The sequence below is a fragment of the Mustela putorius genome, unplaced genomic scaffold, assembly GCF_011764305.1.
Source record: "Mustela putorius furo isolate JIRA1106 unplaced genomic scaffold, ASM1176430v1.1 tig00000129_pilon_pilon_pilon, whole genome shotgun sequence".
Lineage (NCBI taxonomy): Eukaryota > Metazoa > Chordata > Mammalia > Carnivora > Mustelidae > Mustela > Mustela putorius.
Genome location: NW_025421290.1, coordinates 42,519,960 through 42,536,158, shown reverse-complemented (window position 1 = coordinate 42,536,158; position 16,199 = coordinate 42,519,960). Strand labels below are relative to the sequence as shown.

Genomic DNA, 16,199 nt, shown 5'->3' with positions numbered 1-16,199 from the left:
AACCTGAGACATCCATGATTTCTCTCTAGCATTCAACCCCATATCCCATTTACCAGCAAATCCCATGGATTCTTCCTTTGAGCGATATTGGGGAAAGTGACCACATCTTCCATCCTCCCCTGCTAGGGCCCAGGGCTGAGCCACCATCCTTCCCTGCTAGCGTACTGCAATGAACCTTCACTGTGTCTCTCCGTTGCTCTTACCGCCTCACCGGTCTCTCCTGCACCCGGCGGCATCGTCCTGGGGAAACGACCAAGGTCCTGTGCTCCTTTCTTCAAGGAATCCTGTCTTGTTCAGAGAGGAAGGCGTGCATGGTGTCCTGGGAGCCCGGCATTCTCTACCTGTGTTTTCCTCTTACCCTCTCTTTTGCTCATTTTGCTCCGTCCAGACTGGCCTCCCTACTCTCTGTTGTTAACACCCAGGCCCGAGGCTATGTGAGGGCATCTGCTGTTTCTCCACCTGAGAGCCCTTTCCCCAGATACCTGCACCACTTGGCAGCTCACCTTTGTCACATTTTTGCTCAAATGTTGCCTGCCAGTGGGACCGCCACTGAATTAAGATCCCAGTCCATGGTTTCCTATCTCCATGAGCATGACCTACTGTTTGTCCGTAGCACGCATCCCTTGTGTAATATACTATACACTTTACTTTCTTATTTTGTACATTCTTTTTTTTTTTTTTAAGATTTATTTATTTGACAGAGAGAGAGATCATAAGTAGGCAGAGAGGCAGTCAGAGAGAGGGAGAAGCAGGCTCCCCGCTGAGTTGAGAACCTGATGCAGGGCTCCATCCCAGGACCTTGGGATCATGACCTGAGCCGAAGGCAGAGGCTTTAACCCACTGAGCCACCCAGGCACCCCTATTTTGTACATTCGTTATCCACCCCAGGTAGACATTTTTCAGTTTTCATCACTCTGGTGACCCTAGTGTCTAGAATAGCACAGGTGCACAGTAGGGGCTTAATAAATATTTAGGGAATGAATGAATGAACTGGTATTATTCTATTTCATGATGATGATGATTTCAATGAAGTAGGCTCCACACCCAAGGTGGGGATTGAACTCACGACCCTGAGATCAAGAGTTGCATACTCTACCAACTGAGCCAGCCAGGTGCCCCCCTATTTAATGATTTTAAGGGCTGCAGAAACCCACGGTGGGGATGATGTAGGAACAGCAGGACACTCATCAGGCAAGTCTGATACAGTCCTTCCTTAATTTAGCTCCTTGACAAACTTACAGTCCTTTATACATTTACACTCATTTAAACTTTTTAAAAAAGTTTTTATTTATTTATTTAACAGAGAGAGAGAGAGAGAGACGTACACAGTGAGAGAGGAAACACAAGCAGGGGGAGTGGAGAGGGAGCAGCAGGCTTCCCACAGAGCAGGGAACCCAATGTGGGGCTCGATCCCAGGACCCTGTAATCATGACCTGAGCCAAGGGAGACCCTTAACAACTGAGCCACCCAGGTGCCCTCAACCATTTAAGCTTCTTAATGATTTTATGAGCTAGGTTTGATAGTCACTCCCACTTATTTTATTTTTAAAGGTTTTATTTATGAGCGAGAAAGAGAAAGCGAGTACGGGCGGTGGAGGGGAGAGGGGCAGGAGAGACTCTCAAGGGGACTCCCCGCTGAACACCAGGCCTGCTAGGGGGCTTGATCTCACAACCCTGAGATCCTGAGCCCAAGTCCAGGGTCAACGCTTAACCATCGGAGCCACCCAGGCACTCTTTATTTTATTTGTAAATTATTTATCTTTGGTGTCCCATTTAATAGATTATAAGACCGAGGCTCAGCCAGATTTATTAATTTGCCCAAAGTCACACAGATAATAAGTGGCCACCACAGGCTGTCTGCATCTGAACTAGTGTGTTGAATTACTTGTGCCGAACCAGTGCAGGCTGGGTATAACCAGGACTTTGTTTCTTTTTTAAAAAATTATTTTTATTAACACATAATGCATTATTTGCCCCAGGGGAACAGGTCTGTGAATCATCAGGCTTACACATTTCACAGCACTCACCATAGCACGTACCCTCCACCAAGGTCCATAACCCCACCACCCCTACCCCTACCTCCCCACCCCCAGCAACCTTCAGTAACCAGGACTTTCGTAACCAGTCTCCTACTAATACATACCATCCTATGGTTCTCAGATCAGGAACACTGGACTCACAGAGGTTAGGAAGATTGCCCAATACCCATCAGCCGTATCCTAGGTCTGAAGTCTCCATCATTTCATTGTCTCACTTCCCCAAACCTGTGTCTCCTCCAGAAGGACTGGGATTCGGAGGGTTTCCCAGACGGCCAGCCTCTATACTACTTGGCAGTGCCCTTCCTCCCCAATGCCCTCCCTCTAACCACAGCTCCTCTTCCAGTTCTGGAATAATCCTCTCCCAGATGGCCCCAGGACTCAGACGCACAATAGACCATTTAATCCCTTAATGGTCCATCTGCCTCCCAGAGCAAATGTAGATGTCTCCAGGTTCCGGTTTGGGTTCTGGAGTTTTCCTGCTTTTGCCTCTTACCTCAAGAGAGATCAGGGATCGCCTGGGGGGACTAACCTGACATCCATTTATCAGATCACTTTTCTTTTTTTTAAAGATTTTATTTGTTTATTTGACTGAGAGAGAGAGAGAGCACAAGCAGGCAGAGAGACAGGCAGAGAGAGAGAGGGGGGAAGCACAACTCCCCACCTAGCAGAGAGCCCGATGCGGGGCTCGATCCCAGGACCCTGAGATCATGACCTGAGTCGAAGGCAGAGGTTAACCCACTGAGCCGCCGAGGTGCCCCATCAGATCACTTTTTTTTTTTTTAAAGATTTTATTTATTTGACAGAGATCACAAGTAGGCAGAGCGGCAGGCAGAGAGGGGGAAGCAGGCTCCCTGCTGAGTGGAGAGCCCCATGCGGGGCTCGATCCCAGCACCCTGGGATCATGACCTGAGCCGAAGGCAGAGGCTTTAACCCACTGAGCCACCCAGGCGCCCCATATCCGATCACTTTTTTTTTTTTGATCACCTTTTTTTTTTTTTTAAAGATTTTATTTATTTATCAGAGAGAGAGAGGGGGAGAGAGCGAGCACAGGCAGACAGAATGGCAGGCAGAGGCAGAGGGAGAAGCAGGCTCCCTGCCGAGCAAGGAGCCCAATGTGGGACTCGATCCCAGGACGCTGGGATCATGACCTGAGCCGAAGGCAGCTGCTTAACCAACTGAGCCACCTAGGCGTCCCCCTCTGATCACTTTTTAAAAAAATGATTTTCTTTATCTGAGAGGGAGAGAGAAAGAGAGAATGCACACAGGAGCGTGGGAGAGGCAGAGGGAGAAGCAGATGACTAGTGAGGAGCCCAATGTGGGGTTCGATCCCAGGACTGGGATCATGACTTGAGCTGAAGTCAGCCACTTAACCGACTGAGCCACCCAGGCGCCCCTATCTGATCACTTTTATGAGCACTTCTGCGCAGGCCGCTGGTAGAAGCAATTTGACTTCATCTGAAGCCAAACCGAATCCAGCCTCTCAGCCAGTAGGACGTACTAGAGTGTTCAGACACTCAGAGTGGTAAGAAGACAAAAACACACTTCCTGCCCTCGAGGGGCTCACAGTGGGGGACAAACATGAGTCAAGTAAGACAAGTGTGATTAGTCTCCTGGTCATTGAAGGTGTAGGGATCCCTGGGCTGAGAGCCGGTGGATGACTTCATACGCAAAAAGGGAAGAACAAACCAGAAAAACGGACCGAATGTAAGGGTCCTAGGGAAGGCGGGCATCCCAGAGGCTAAGATGGTGGGGGCAGGGTGAGGGGAGTTCTGTGGGAGATGAGGCTGGGAGGTGGTGGTCTTGCCAAGGACTTTTTTTTTTTTTTTGCCAAGGACTTTTGGCTTTATTCCAAGTATGGCGGATTTGCTTTCTGAACCCTGTTATGGCTGAAGAGTGGAGAACAATCTAGAGGGACCTACAGGGGACAGACAAGGCAGGAAGGGTTGGTAGGCTTTGTGGTTACTCAAAGAGGTGCAGAAAGTAGTAAACTGAGAAATATTTGCCCCAAGGTCATGCCCCTCCCTGGGGTCAACTCACATCCAAAGACCGATCCATTGGGCTGCAGTGGGATAGGTGAAATGGTTCACTCCTTTAGTCCAAGTGGGACAGCTGTGGACGGTGGTTCTAGCGCCAGAATCCCACCCTTCCACGGGATGACCAAGAACTGAACACAGAGATAAAAACCCCACCCCGTCACGGTTTTAGACCTCACAGTCACTGCACTTTCGCAGTGTCAAGGGCTCTCATGAGGCAGGGCTTACTTATCTCTTGCTGGAAGAGGGAGCACCGGAGGCTCAGAGAGGTTCAGGGGACTGCAAGGTCACACAGTTAAGTGCGCATCGAGGTCAGAGGTGCAGGAAGTGGTCACGTGTGATCACTCCCCAAGTCCCAGTGCAGACGAGCCTCTCCTAGTTGCAACTTGGAAGACCAGCAGGAAGAGGGGTTGGGGAGGTTGTAATTAGGGGAAGAAGACAGGCCCCTAGGTCTGGGCCTTAAAAGCATGAGCTCAGGTTTGGTCAAGGAGGGTGTCATTCCTAACAACTTGGTTCTTTCTCTCTACCTCGGTTTTAGCTATTCTCCCTTCTCAGGCCTACCAAAATCTTCCAATAATATTTTCCCAGGCCAGCTGAAATGTCTCCCCCTGAAACTTTGAGCCTCGCCCCCCCCCAATTATTTTTCCTGCCTGAGCCTGAGAGGTCTTCTCCCCCCAAACCCGAAGCTCTTTTAAGGCTCCAAGAAGGCTGGAAGCTCCCCTGCCTCACAGGGCGTGGGCAGGGCGGGGCCGGGCGGGGCCGGGCGGGGCCGGGCGAGGCAGGGTTAAAGGCACTGAGGCTACCGCTGACTTGCACTCCGAAAGCAGTGGGTCTCCTGGAAGTGTTCCAGCCTCATCTTACATGCTTCTAGCTCCCGCCCCGTCCCCACAGAGTTGAAGGGGACCCGAGGAGGCAATCAGCCTCCTAAGTCTGAGAAGACCCTGGGTGTTCAGGTCACCACCCTAGGCAGTCCTCCTCCTCCCCCCACCCCTCCGCCGCCCTGGGCAGGGGTCTGTCTCCTCAATGAGATGACCTCATTGAACGTCCGTATCCGCCCTCCCCGCAACTGCAATTCTACAGAATTACTCAGGGTGGGGGGGCGTTGAACACTGCTGGGGGTACAGAGGTGCTTTTGATTTAAGAAACTCCCACGGGTCAGGCAGAAAACGCCCACGGCATGACGCCTGTTGCCCCTTTAACAAGCAACGACCCCTGGGCAATGGCCGCCCTACACCCAGTCCCTCGCCCTCCGTCCCGAAGCTCACCGGCCAGAGCCCGGACGCAAATACGCCGCAAACAGCCAGGCCGGGAGAGCGCGGCGCCTTTAAGAGGCGGCGAGCGACGCTGCCCCCTAGCGGCCGGAGCTGCGGCGCTTCCTCCGCCCCGGCGGGGTCCAGCGGGCCGGCCGGCCGGGTCAGCGCGGCGGCGGCGGCGGCGAGGGCGGCGGGGCCGGGTTCGGCGGGTGGACGGGCTGCGCGCGGGGACGAGAGCTAGGAGGAGGCGGCGGCGGAGGCGGGTGAGGATGGCGGGCCGCGCCGGGCCGGGCCGGGCCGGGGAGGTGGGGGTGGGGGTAGGACGCGGGCGGCCGCGTGCGCCCCGCCGGGGTCCGAGCGCGCCGGGAAGGGCACGCGCCCGGCTCGCGGCAGCGGATCGCGCCGCCCGGGGCTCGGGGTCGGGGCCCGCGGGCGCGGGCGGGAGGGCGGGGAGGAGGAGCCTTGAGGGGCGCGGGGTGGGGGTGGGGGCCGGGCCCGCGCCGCCGCGGCCGCCGGGGGGCGTGCGGCCCGGGGGGTCCCTGGGCTCCGGGGGCCCGCTGCGGCCCCGGCCGGGCGCTGGCGATCTGGCGCGCCGGCGAGCCCCGCGGGCGGCGGGGGCGTGGGCGGCGGCGGCGGCAGCCAGTGGCACGCCGCGCTGAGCGCCGCTCCCTCCGCCCGGGCGCCCGCCCCGGCCCGCCCCTCCCGGCAGGACTGCGCGCCCCGAGCCCCGTTCCGCGTCCCCGCCGCCGGAGGAGGTGCCCGCACGCTCGCGGCGCGCGCCGGGCCGCCACACTCGGCCTGTGGGCGATTTCCTCCGGACCCGAGCTCCCCGCCCGAGGAGGAAGATGCAGACCTTTCTGAAAGGGAAGAGAGTTGGCTACTGGCTGAGCGAGAAGAAAATCAAGAAGCTGAATTTCCAGGCCTTCGCCGAGCTGTGCAGGTAAGGAGGGACGGGGCTCGAGCGCCCGGGGACCCCCGGCGCCCGGGGACCCCCGACCCGAGCCCGGCTCAGCCTCAGCGGCTGTTTCGGGAAGCTGGAGCGCTGGGGAAGGAGCGGTGCGCGGGGATACTGAGTCCGAGCGGCCAGGTGGCTGTGGTGGCTGCCGGCTGTGCTCGAGGGAAGCGGCGGCCAGGATGGGCGGTGTGGCCGGGACCCGGGCTCTCAGGTGCCCGGTGACCAGCGCCCCCCCCCCCCCGGGTGGGGAAAACCCCAGCTGCCCAGAGCGCGTCGGCGGCGCCGCTAAAGGTGGCAGAGGGATCTGGGCAATCGGGGAGTCCACGCTGTCTGCCTGTGGCTGGAGGTTACTTTTGGATCGGAGTGTTTTTCTTCCTTCGTTCCTTTCGTGGAGAAGAGCACCGCTGTTTGTACATTTGCGGATCACCTACTGTGTGCCCCGCGTGTGCAGCCCTCGACGCTGTCATTGCATGTCACCGGGTTGAGCCTGTGTGAGGCGAGTAGCAATACTTGGCATGTATGTGGTGATTTGCTGTCTCATTAGAGCCTCGCACCGGCCCTGAGAATTGACCAGGGTGGTGACTCTGGGCCACGTGTCTGAGAAGGGAGAGCTGATCTGCAGAAAGGTGGGGTCCCCCGTCTCGCCTGTCCGCCTGGGGTCCTAGAGCTAGGGAGTGGCTGGTGCAGAGGAGGTGGGATAAATGTATGTGATGCAGAATGGCCTTCCTCTGTCTGACGCCCCCCTCTCCCCCCCTGTCCCCCATGCTGGTGATCAATGGTGGGGATTCATGGTGTTTTAAGAAGATCACATTTCTAGTCTATTACAGAAGCTTCCAGTCTTGGGTCAGGTACACCTCACCTTGCTCTACAGCCGTGGCTTTACCGTTGGGAAGCTGTTAGGTAAATCCCAAGAGACTCTGGCTCCCCAACCCTTTTGCAAAGTGTAGGTGGGATCCTTTTGTTTTGCAGTGTCTCCTCTTGGTGGATTTGATTGTTGAAAGTGTGTTCTATTTGCACCCCCCCCCCCCACCGTTGGGTCCCCAGATGTGTCGCAGAATCGAACAATTGGGTTTCCTTATCTCCTGGTCTGCAGAGCAAGTGGCAGGTTTGAGCCGGTCACTTGCCAGCCTGTGGCACCTCCGTGACCCTCCTGCCCGTCCCTAGGGCCTGTTGCTCCTTTGCCCTGGGCATAGCTCCTATGAAACAGCTCCTGGCTCTCCATCCTTTGGCCTGGGGATGGAGTTTGGCTGCCATTTCTCAGGCTGGCTTCCTCAGGAGAAAACAAGCTTTTCATGGGTGGTGGGGCATGCCAAGCAGCCCGGGAATTCAGGAGGAAATCAGGAAATCAGGAGGAACTTGGAGCTAGAACTTTGAAAATGGGTCCTAGGACTTTGGAACATTAAAAAAGAACGCTTGAACATGGCACCACAGACACACACACACACACACACAGACTTATGGAAAAAGTCCCCGAGACATAGGAGACGTGGAGAAGTCCCTTTGACTGACATATCTTTGAAGCCCCATGCTGGTGTGAGGTCCCCGAGCTCCTCCTGCAGTCATCTGAGTCTTGGGAAATCCCAGCTAATACCTTGCACCCTTTTCTCTGGAGGTCTGTCTGTATTTGTGTCATCCTGTGTCTGCAGCTAGAGCACGAGGCTTGTCATCTGGCTGGTATGTTTTGCTCGTTAATTAGGAGCCTCTTGCAAAACACTTCCAGCCCAGACTCGGGGCTGCGTCTTGCGGCTGGACTTGCAGATGGCCTCTCCCTCCACTCGGACTCCCCCGGCCTTTAAGTGCTGCCGGAGGGGCGTGCAAGGCAAGCCCTGAAGTCAACCATTCTGGGGGAAATCCAGCGTGGAGGGTTAATTTCTCGAAGGTTGTGGCCCTCGGAGTCTGGATGTCTACTACTGGCCAGAATATTGGCTTCAGAGAGAAGACAGAAAGCATCTAGGCCATTCTAGAACCTCAGGAAGCCCTGCTTGGGTTTTCATTAGAGCAGCTCTAGATATTTATCACTTAAGCTTAAGAAGGAAAAGAAAACACCCAAGAAAGAGTTTTCCTTCTTTTATTACTTTCTGGGAGGCGCCCCCTGGTGGCCACATTTCTAGACCGGCTGCAGGAAGCTCCCTTTGGGTTGATCAGAGCCCTTTGCTGCTGTTGTGTTTGGTATGAATGCTGGTGTGATTTTTAGTGGCCCAAGAGGAGACATTGTCCTTTTTTTGACCTTCACAACCTGGGAGTGCAACGCTCCTGTTTTGATGGATGATGAATTGCCCATGACTTTCTCATGATGAGAAAGTCCAGAAATGTTTGAAAATGATTTGAAGCTCTGCTTGAATGTTTAGGGCAGTCCGCGCCAGAGAGGAGGGCCTGAGCGGACCAGATGGGTTGTTTAGTTGAATGTCAGGCCTTGTAAAACTCTTAGAACAGGAAGGGATGTTGGGGATCATGTCATCCAGCTCCTTTGTTGTCCAGATGGGGAGACAGGCATGAGAGGGGCAAATTCCAAACTTCTCTTCCTTTTGTTGAACTTCTAGAACGGGCCCAGCCTGAGGACCTGGAGACCCCACAGAAAGCCCTTTCTACTTGGGCACCCTCTTACCTTCACAGGGCTCCAGCTGCTGCCCTGTTGTCCTGGAGACACTTTTCTTTCTTTTTTCCTTTTAAAATTTTTCTTTTTCTTAAGATTTTTTGAAAGTTTTTTTTTTTTTTAAAGATTTTCTTTATTTATCTGACAGAGAGATCACAAGTAGGCAGAGAGGCAGACAGAGAGAGAGAGGGAAGCAGGCTCCCCACTGAGCAGAGAGCCTGATGCGGGGCTGGATCCCAGGACTCCGAGATCCTGACCTGACTCAAAGGCAGAGGACCAACCCACTGAGCCACCCAGGCCCCCCTCTTTTTAAAAAAAATTTTTTTTAAAGGATTTTTATTTATTTATTTGCGATCGAACAGGAGCGAGCAAGGAAGAGAGAGAGTGCAAACATGAGAGGCGGGGAGGGGCAGAGGGAGGGGGAGAAGCAGGCTTGCCGCTGAGCAGGGAGCGCTACAGGGGGCTCAGTCTCAGGACCCTGGGATCAGGACCCAGGCCAAAGGCGGATGTCCAACTGACTGAGCCACCCAGGTGCCCCCTGGAGACACTTTTCCTTTCAAAGCTGAGTCGTGCCCTTAGCAAGTATGTAATGCCTTGTTCTGCCAGAGGACATTGCATGTTTTTGGCGGCTGTAGGGGGTTGGCACCTGGGCCTGCCAGGATGTATGTCTGGTAGGCATAAGGGCCCACCCTTCACACCCCTGGGGCACCTTGATGGGATGGCCCTTTCTGACTAGTCAGCAGATGGGCCTTTGACTCAGCTCGTTTTTCGTGGCACTGTTTGTTCCTGTCATCCCTCTCCGTGTTGTCCCCCCTCGGGGACAGGGCTGTGGATGAGGCTCTGGTTGTGTTCTCTCTCCTTCCACCATCCTCCCCGCCCTGCTGCTAATGCCGGAGCAGCCTCGCCCTTCCCTCCCGTCCTCTCCTTGTGCCTTTTTCAGGATGCCCAGGGGGGACTTCCTGGGGGAGTCAGAGAAAACAAGTTGGTAGTTGGAAATGTGGGGGAGGTTTTTAATTTTTAATTTTTTTAAAGTTATCTACAGGGTCTTGCATGGAGATGCTGGCGGGCCCGCACCCCTGTGTTCCCTCTGTCAATGTCGTCCGTGTTCCTTCTCCATGTCTTTGGCTTCTCACCCTTTTCTGTCCTGCGGCTGAACCTGTGCTGGGGGAGGCGGTGGAGAGTCACTGGGCTTCCGGAAGCATCTTGGTATGAGATGGGGGTGGCCCTCTGTCCGTCTTTACTGTTAGGTCCGCTGCCTTTGTCATGCGACCCTTCCAGGTACTTGGTCTCAGTTGGTGCCCCAGTGGCCCAGGGCCGAGGGGTGGGGATGCTGAGGCCTGGGGAGGGTGGGAAAGAGACCGCTCAGCCAGCCCGTCAGCGCCCTGGGGCCTGGTCCCGAGGCCTCTTCACTGGATGACATGGCTTCCTTGTTATGTCTCTTCTCTGCCCAGGTTAGCCTGGGGCTACCTCGAGCTACCTCTCTAACAAGAGAACCTTGGAGGCCAGCAGGACTGACGAGGCCTGCAGGAAATGGGTTTTGGGAGCAGTCTCAGACCACGTTCCTGTCGCAGCCTTTCCCACCAGTTCCTTCAGAAGGAACTGGGCCCAGCGTCCTCTGAGGCTCAGGCTTGGCCTGAGAGGCAGCAGGTCCCGGGGCTACAGGGTGGGGCCCCTTGCCCGCATGGAGCTGGGAGTGTGGTGTTCACAGTGACCTGGCCTGGGAAGCCTGCCAGGAAGGGCTTGGGTACCATCAGGCCCTTCCTTCTTCTCCCCCTACGTTCCTTCCTTTAAAAGGGGGCGTCTTGACGGTCCCTTTCTGCTGGGATGGCTTAGCGTTCTGGGCTCGGGATTCTTCCAGGAGATTCTTAGGGAGGGGAAGGAACCCATTGCTGGGGTGAAGTGATGCTGGTCTGGGGGTCGGTATTGCTCTGTCTTAATGTCTGGGTGTGCCCCATTTTGGGGGTGTAGGGGTGGGAGGAGGGACTGACTGTGTGACCTTTGCCCCAGTGCCCCGACTCTGTCCCTAGCTCAGCCTTGCCAAGAAACGCTTTCTCCCTGCCTCCAAGGGGGGAAGCCGGACTTCCTGTGGGCGAAGCTGTCCATCGGGACAGTGCCGTCTGTGGGTCCCCAGCCCGATTCCACAACAGACCACCCACGTGACACTGGGCCCTCCGTGCCTCAGTTTCCCCCAGGCAAAGTGAGGATGTTCGCAGTTACAAAGCTCAGGGTGGTGTGCAGGAGAGGAGTCAGGACGCAGGGCCAGGGAGGGTGAGGGCCTGCGCCTCTGTCCACGGTGCTTAGTCCTGCCGGCGCGCTGGGCTGGCCGCGAGTGGGTCAGCGCGCCTCAGCCACTCCGGGATCTTTGGCACTTGTAGGTTTGATGTTCTCGGTCTGGGCCGTTTGTGAGAGACCCCGAGTCCCTCTATGGTTGCTGCCCGATCACCCTGCTGGGTGTGGGGTTTGTGGGGACGGCAGCCCCACGTGCCTCCCCACGTGCCTCCCCACTCCGGGATCTTTGGCACTTGTAGGTTTGATGTTCTCGGTCTGGGCCGTTTGTGAGAGACCCCGAGTCCCTCTATGGTTGCTGCCCGATCACCCTGCTGGGTGTGGGGTTTGTGGGGACGGCAGCCCCGGCTGAGGTGCAGGGACCGTTCTCCTTTCCCAGGGGCCGGGAGGCAGGGCTGCTGCGCTTGCCTGTTTAACGCAGGAGCACGACGGTCCTTCCTTTTTTTTCCAAAGTTTGCACATTCCAGAGGAGTTTGTGCTGGGTTTCCTGAAAATGCTGAGTCTAAAGGAGCAATTGTGTTACGATTTTTAGTAACTTCTATTGTTTCCTTTATCTTTGTGAATGATTACCCCATGCATATGATACAAAAATAGCAGAGGACTGCAAGTACGTGCTGCAAAGTCCGTTTCCTTCTTGTTCCTGAGCTCCCGTCCCTCGGGGACCCCTGCCACCGGCAGCCCCTCTCTCCAGGTGTGCTGTGCGGATGGACACACGCGTGTTCTAGCCGAGGCTCATTTCACGGAACCCCGTGTCTTAGAGAAATAGCACATCTCTGCTTCATCGGGGGCAGATCCGTATCACTTGCCTCGTTTCTTCACTGGCCGAGTGGTCCAGCTGTCCTCACGACAGACCATGTCTCTCCCCTGCTGAGGGGCCTCCGCCGGTAGAGTCAGGGGGACAGCCATGTGGGTGACCGTGGCTCGATGAGGGAGTGTTGGGTCAAAGGGCACAGGCGGTTTACTTTTTCTGGGGCTTTCTGAAGCTGCTGGCAAAGAGGGGGCCCGCTACCAAGTGACAGCGAAGGGGAGAGCCTGTTACCCACACCCCCCCCAGTGCAGCCCCCGCGGCGGACGGTTGGGATCTTGGCCACATGCACGGGTGGCATGGGACCGTAAATTTGCATTTCTCCTTTGCTGTTGAGACTGATTGAGACTGATTGACGTTGTGGGGCCTCGGGCTTCGGGGCAGAGCTGGGCTCCCTGGGCCTCCAGGCTGGGCCCCTCCATTCCTCACCCTGAGGCCATCATGCCTCCGCTGTGTGTCCCCGTGTGGGTTGGCAGGCTCGGGGCACCGCTGGTCGTGTCCCCAGCGTGGGTTGGCAGGCTCCGGGCACTGGGTAAATGCTGAAGTGAAGCGCCTCACGAGGGCACTGCCTAAACAGTTGCAAGTAAATAGGGTTTCTGTTCCCACTCATGTTGTGAATTCAGCTGGTAAGCTAGCTCTTTGTGGGAATGTTCTGGTACCTCCTTTTTAAAAAGTAAGATTTACCGTAGAAAGCAGATCATCACTCAGGAGCCGCTCTACAGACTCCCAAGAGGGAGACCCAGGCCTGGCAGGGTGGGGTGGCTTGTCCAAGGTCATACCATGAGCTGTGGCTACAAGGCCAGTATGCTCTCCCCACCGCCCCTCCAAAGTCCCTTTTGTAACAGCCCTGCCTCTGGAGGTGCCTTGGGGAGCAGCCCGGCCATTACCCTTGGGCTGTTTGAATCCAGCCCCGGGGCTTTGTCTTGCCTGCTGCAGGCCTCCCTCAGCGACCGGCTGCCCTGCGGCCTGCACTTCCCCAGCTGGGCCTCCCGGGCTGGTTTCTGTAGCCCTTCGTGGTGCCAGGCGCGGATTGTGACAGCTCCTGGTCGTGCCCTCCCCCCACCCCGCTTCTGGGGCTCAGAGGCTGGCTCTGTCGCTGTGTGTGGGGACTTGAGGATCGCTCCTATGAGGATGTCCCCGGCATGCCCTGGGTGGCCGGAAGCCATCCCACCATGTGGGACAGGCCTGCTGGCAGAGCCCACTGCTAAGCCATCGGCTGCCCCTGGAGGGGGAATCCGGGCACAGTCAGGCGAGGTCCCTCCCCAGTACAGCTTCTGAGAGGTGCCTGTGTGTGATCTCTCTCTCTCTCTCTCTTTCGGAAGAGTGTGTTCTTTCTCATTTGAGAGCCATTCTGTAGAGCGGAGACCTGCGGTTGTGTCTGCTTCCGAAACCCAGGGTCTCTGACGGGACACATTGTAGGAGCCGAGAAGAGTACCTCTTAGAGAAGGAAGGAACTGACTGGTGGGTGTTGGAAGCCTTTTCCATGTCAGGGAGGAGCTTCATTCCTTCATTCTTTTTTTCCATTTAGCATATCCTGAGCAGGCCCCCGGCCAGCCCCAGCCATCCCTTGCTGCGTGCTGGTCCCTGTCCTCAGGCACCCACATGCTTGGGGAGATGGTGAAGTCAGCGCACAGACGCGCTTCCATGCAGCACAGTGTCGTTAGTGCGGGCAGCCTGTGAACAGGAGAGCTGCGGCAGGGGTAGCTGCAGCCACTTTAGCACCCTGTGGTCAGAGGAGGCCTCTCTGGGGGTAATGTTTAACCAAAGAGTCTGAGAGCGGTTTCTTCTGGGAGCTGAGAGAGCTCCGGGGTGGGAGTTGTCTGCTGCTGAGAGGCCACGTGACCCCGGCTGCCTTTTTCAGAGCCCTGGGTCCCGTGTGGTCCGTGGGCAGCTGGTTTCTACTTCAGACAGGGGGTCCAAGAAGGCAGTAGAGCGTCCTTGGTACCCTTGTTCACTGGCAGTGTGATGGGGGGCCGGGTGGGTGGCCCTGGGACCTTTTTCCCACTTGAGGCTGCAACCAGGCTCTGGGATCCCTGGGAGCCGAGGCCTGAGGCTACGTGCTTCCTCCCTGGTCTAGCCAGGTCCAGCCTTTGTGTTCAGGAAGGAGCTGCGGTGAGCCCTGTGGGTGAGGGAAGGAAGGGGAGGGTGGGGATCCCACAGCCCTGATGGGTAAGCCCTAGGGCAGCTGACCTTTGCCCTTTCCCAAAGCTCAGGTGAGGCCTCAAGGTGGGGTCTTGGGACGGGGGAGGGAGGCGGGGGGGGGGGGTGGGCAGCTAGCTGTCTTTAACACACATTGACCTTCCTCTAGGCCAGTGTTTGCTCACGTGCCCAATAAAAGAATCACCTGGGGCACTGGTGGAAACTACACAGTCTCCGGGGCACGGGTCTGGGAGTCTTCTGTCCGCAGCAGTGCCCTGGTGATTCTACTGGGAGACCCCAACGGGCCTTTCACCGAGTGTGTTACTAGGGTCTCCCCCAAAGCTGTCAGGTGTGTCTAATGCTGAGTTAAACAGGTAAGAAGGGGTCCCTTGAGGACAAGGACTCTCCAGGAGGGCATCCGATTAGATTTCCAGGCCCGTCTGTCCTGGGAGCTCAGCAGGCAGTTGGCTACCTTTTGGGCAATCCTCTCTCCTCTTCTAAACCTTGCTTCCCTCTGGCTGCTGGCTTGCAGTGGAATTACTGAGAGTTGGGTTCTGAGGCTGGACGGGAACTAGCTTTTGCACAGGAGACAGTCCTGGGGGTATCACAGGGGTTGTCAGGCCAGGGCTGGGATGGGGGGTGGCGGCCTGGCCCGCGGGTCCCCACTTTGCCTTTTGCTTTGCACGCCTGTTGGGGTCGAGTCAGAGGTCTGCACGCCTTTGGCTCCCAAGCCATGAAGCTGGGACCTGGGGCTCAACCCTCCACGCTTTGGGAGGCTGTCGTGACGGCCCCTCCCTCCCCCCAATCCCCAAACTGGTGGGTCACATCAGCGCGGAGCGAGGAGCGAGAACCTGCCGTGGCTCAGGCACTATTGCTGATGGGGAGTCGGTCGGGGAGTCGGCCGACTCCGGCCGTCCCAGGTGGGGGCGTGTCTCCCCATGCCAGATGGGAATGCTGTGGCCTGGGGAGGGGCGCCGTGACCTGCCTGGGTCCCCCAGCTGCAAGTGGCAGAGCTGAGGTTGATGCTGGCGGCCAGTTGACTCCTGCAACAGCGCGGGCCGTGGCTGCCCTGTCAGGGGGCCTTGGCCCCCAGTGTGAAAGTCGCATCCAGGTACCGCTGGGTTGACAACCATCTCGGAGGCAAACCAGGGTGTTTTTTTCTGAGCATTCCCTGTGGACAGGTACTGGGCCCAGAGGGGTGGTGGGTGGTGTGGACGATGGTAGACATGGAGAGCAAGACTTGCCCAGCTGGCCGGAGGTAACTGGACAGGCCTCCCCGAGCCTCTGCTCTGCTGTCAGGTGAGCCTGACGCAGCCACCTGTCGGGCTAGTGAGCACGGCAGGTGCGTCGTGGAGGATGGCATTCCCCCTTCTCCCCAGGAGGCTGCTGCCCCGGCCCTCCTGCCTGTCCAACCTGGGGCCTGGGGCCTCTGACGAATCTCCGGGAGCCCCCAGCCTGGGGCAGACAGGCAGCCCCCACAGCCTCCCCTCCTGATCCTTTTCTGGTGTGGGGGTCCTGCAGGGTCAGTGACCAGGACACACCTCCCGCCTCCCTGCTCGCTGCTTCCTGAGAGGGCTGGGGGGGGGGTGATAGATGGCGCCGAGGTGTTCGGCTTTCATTTCTGCCCTCCGCCCTATTTGCATCCAGCGGTGGACGGCGGGGGCGTGGAGGCAAGGAAACATATGGGCCACCCCCCAGCCCCCGAATGTCTGCGGCGGGCCCAGCCGTCTTCTGTTTAAACAGCTCATTCCCTCAGGAGCCGCAGGACAGTATTTAGTGAGTGCCTACTGCATGCTGGCCAGCCCTGGGTCGTAGGGACCCATAGAGCCCTGCAGAGTCCACTCTGGCCCCTGGGACAGCCCCAGTTCTCCTAGGGAACATTTGCTGGGCTGTGCCCCTAAGAGGGGAGGGGGGTACAGGGGTGCAGCTTGCGTGGGGTTCTCTTCTCTTCTCCCGGGGCCCTGTGAGGACCCTAGGAGAGGAGAGAAGGAGTCCCAGGTGCCCATCCTGGAAGGACCGGCTCCCGCCCTCTCAGGATCCTGGGTGTCTTCGTGAGGAATGTTCAGTGCTGTGGGACTGTTGGTTTCTCTCTGAGAT

General features: G+C 57.2%; 1 protein-coding gene across 2 annotated transcripts in view; it reads left to right on the top strand.

Annotated features, from left to right (window-relative positions):
- The first annotated feature begins 6,034 nt into the window (after nucleotides 1-6,034).
- The window catches only part of ITPK1 (inositol-tetrakisphosphate 1-kinase), a 166,569-nt gene continuing 156,404 nt past the window's right edge, over nucleotides 6,035-16,199 (top strand). For both annotated transcript variants that reach the window (XM_004754796.2, XM_004754795.2), the window contains exon 1: nucleotides 6,035-6,264. In XM_004754796.2, the coding sequence (XP_004754853.1) occupies nucleotides 6,170-6,264 (95 nt within the window). In that variant the 5' untranslated portion in view covers nucleotides 6,035-6,169. The remainder of the gene's footprint in view (nucleotides 6,265-16,199) is intronic.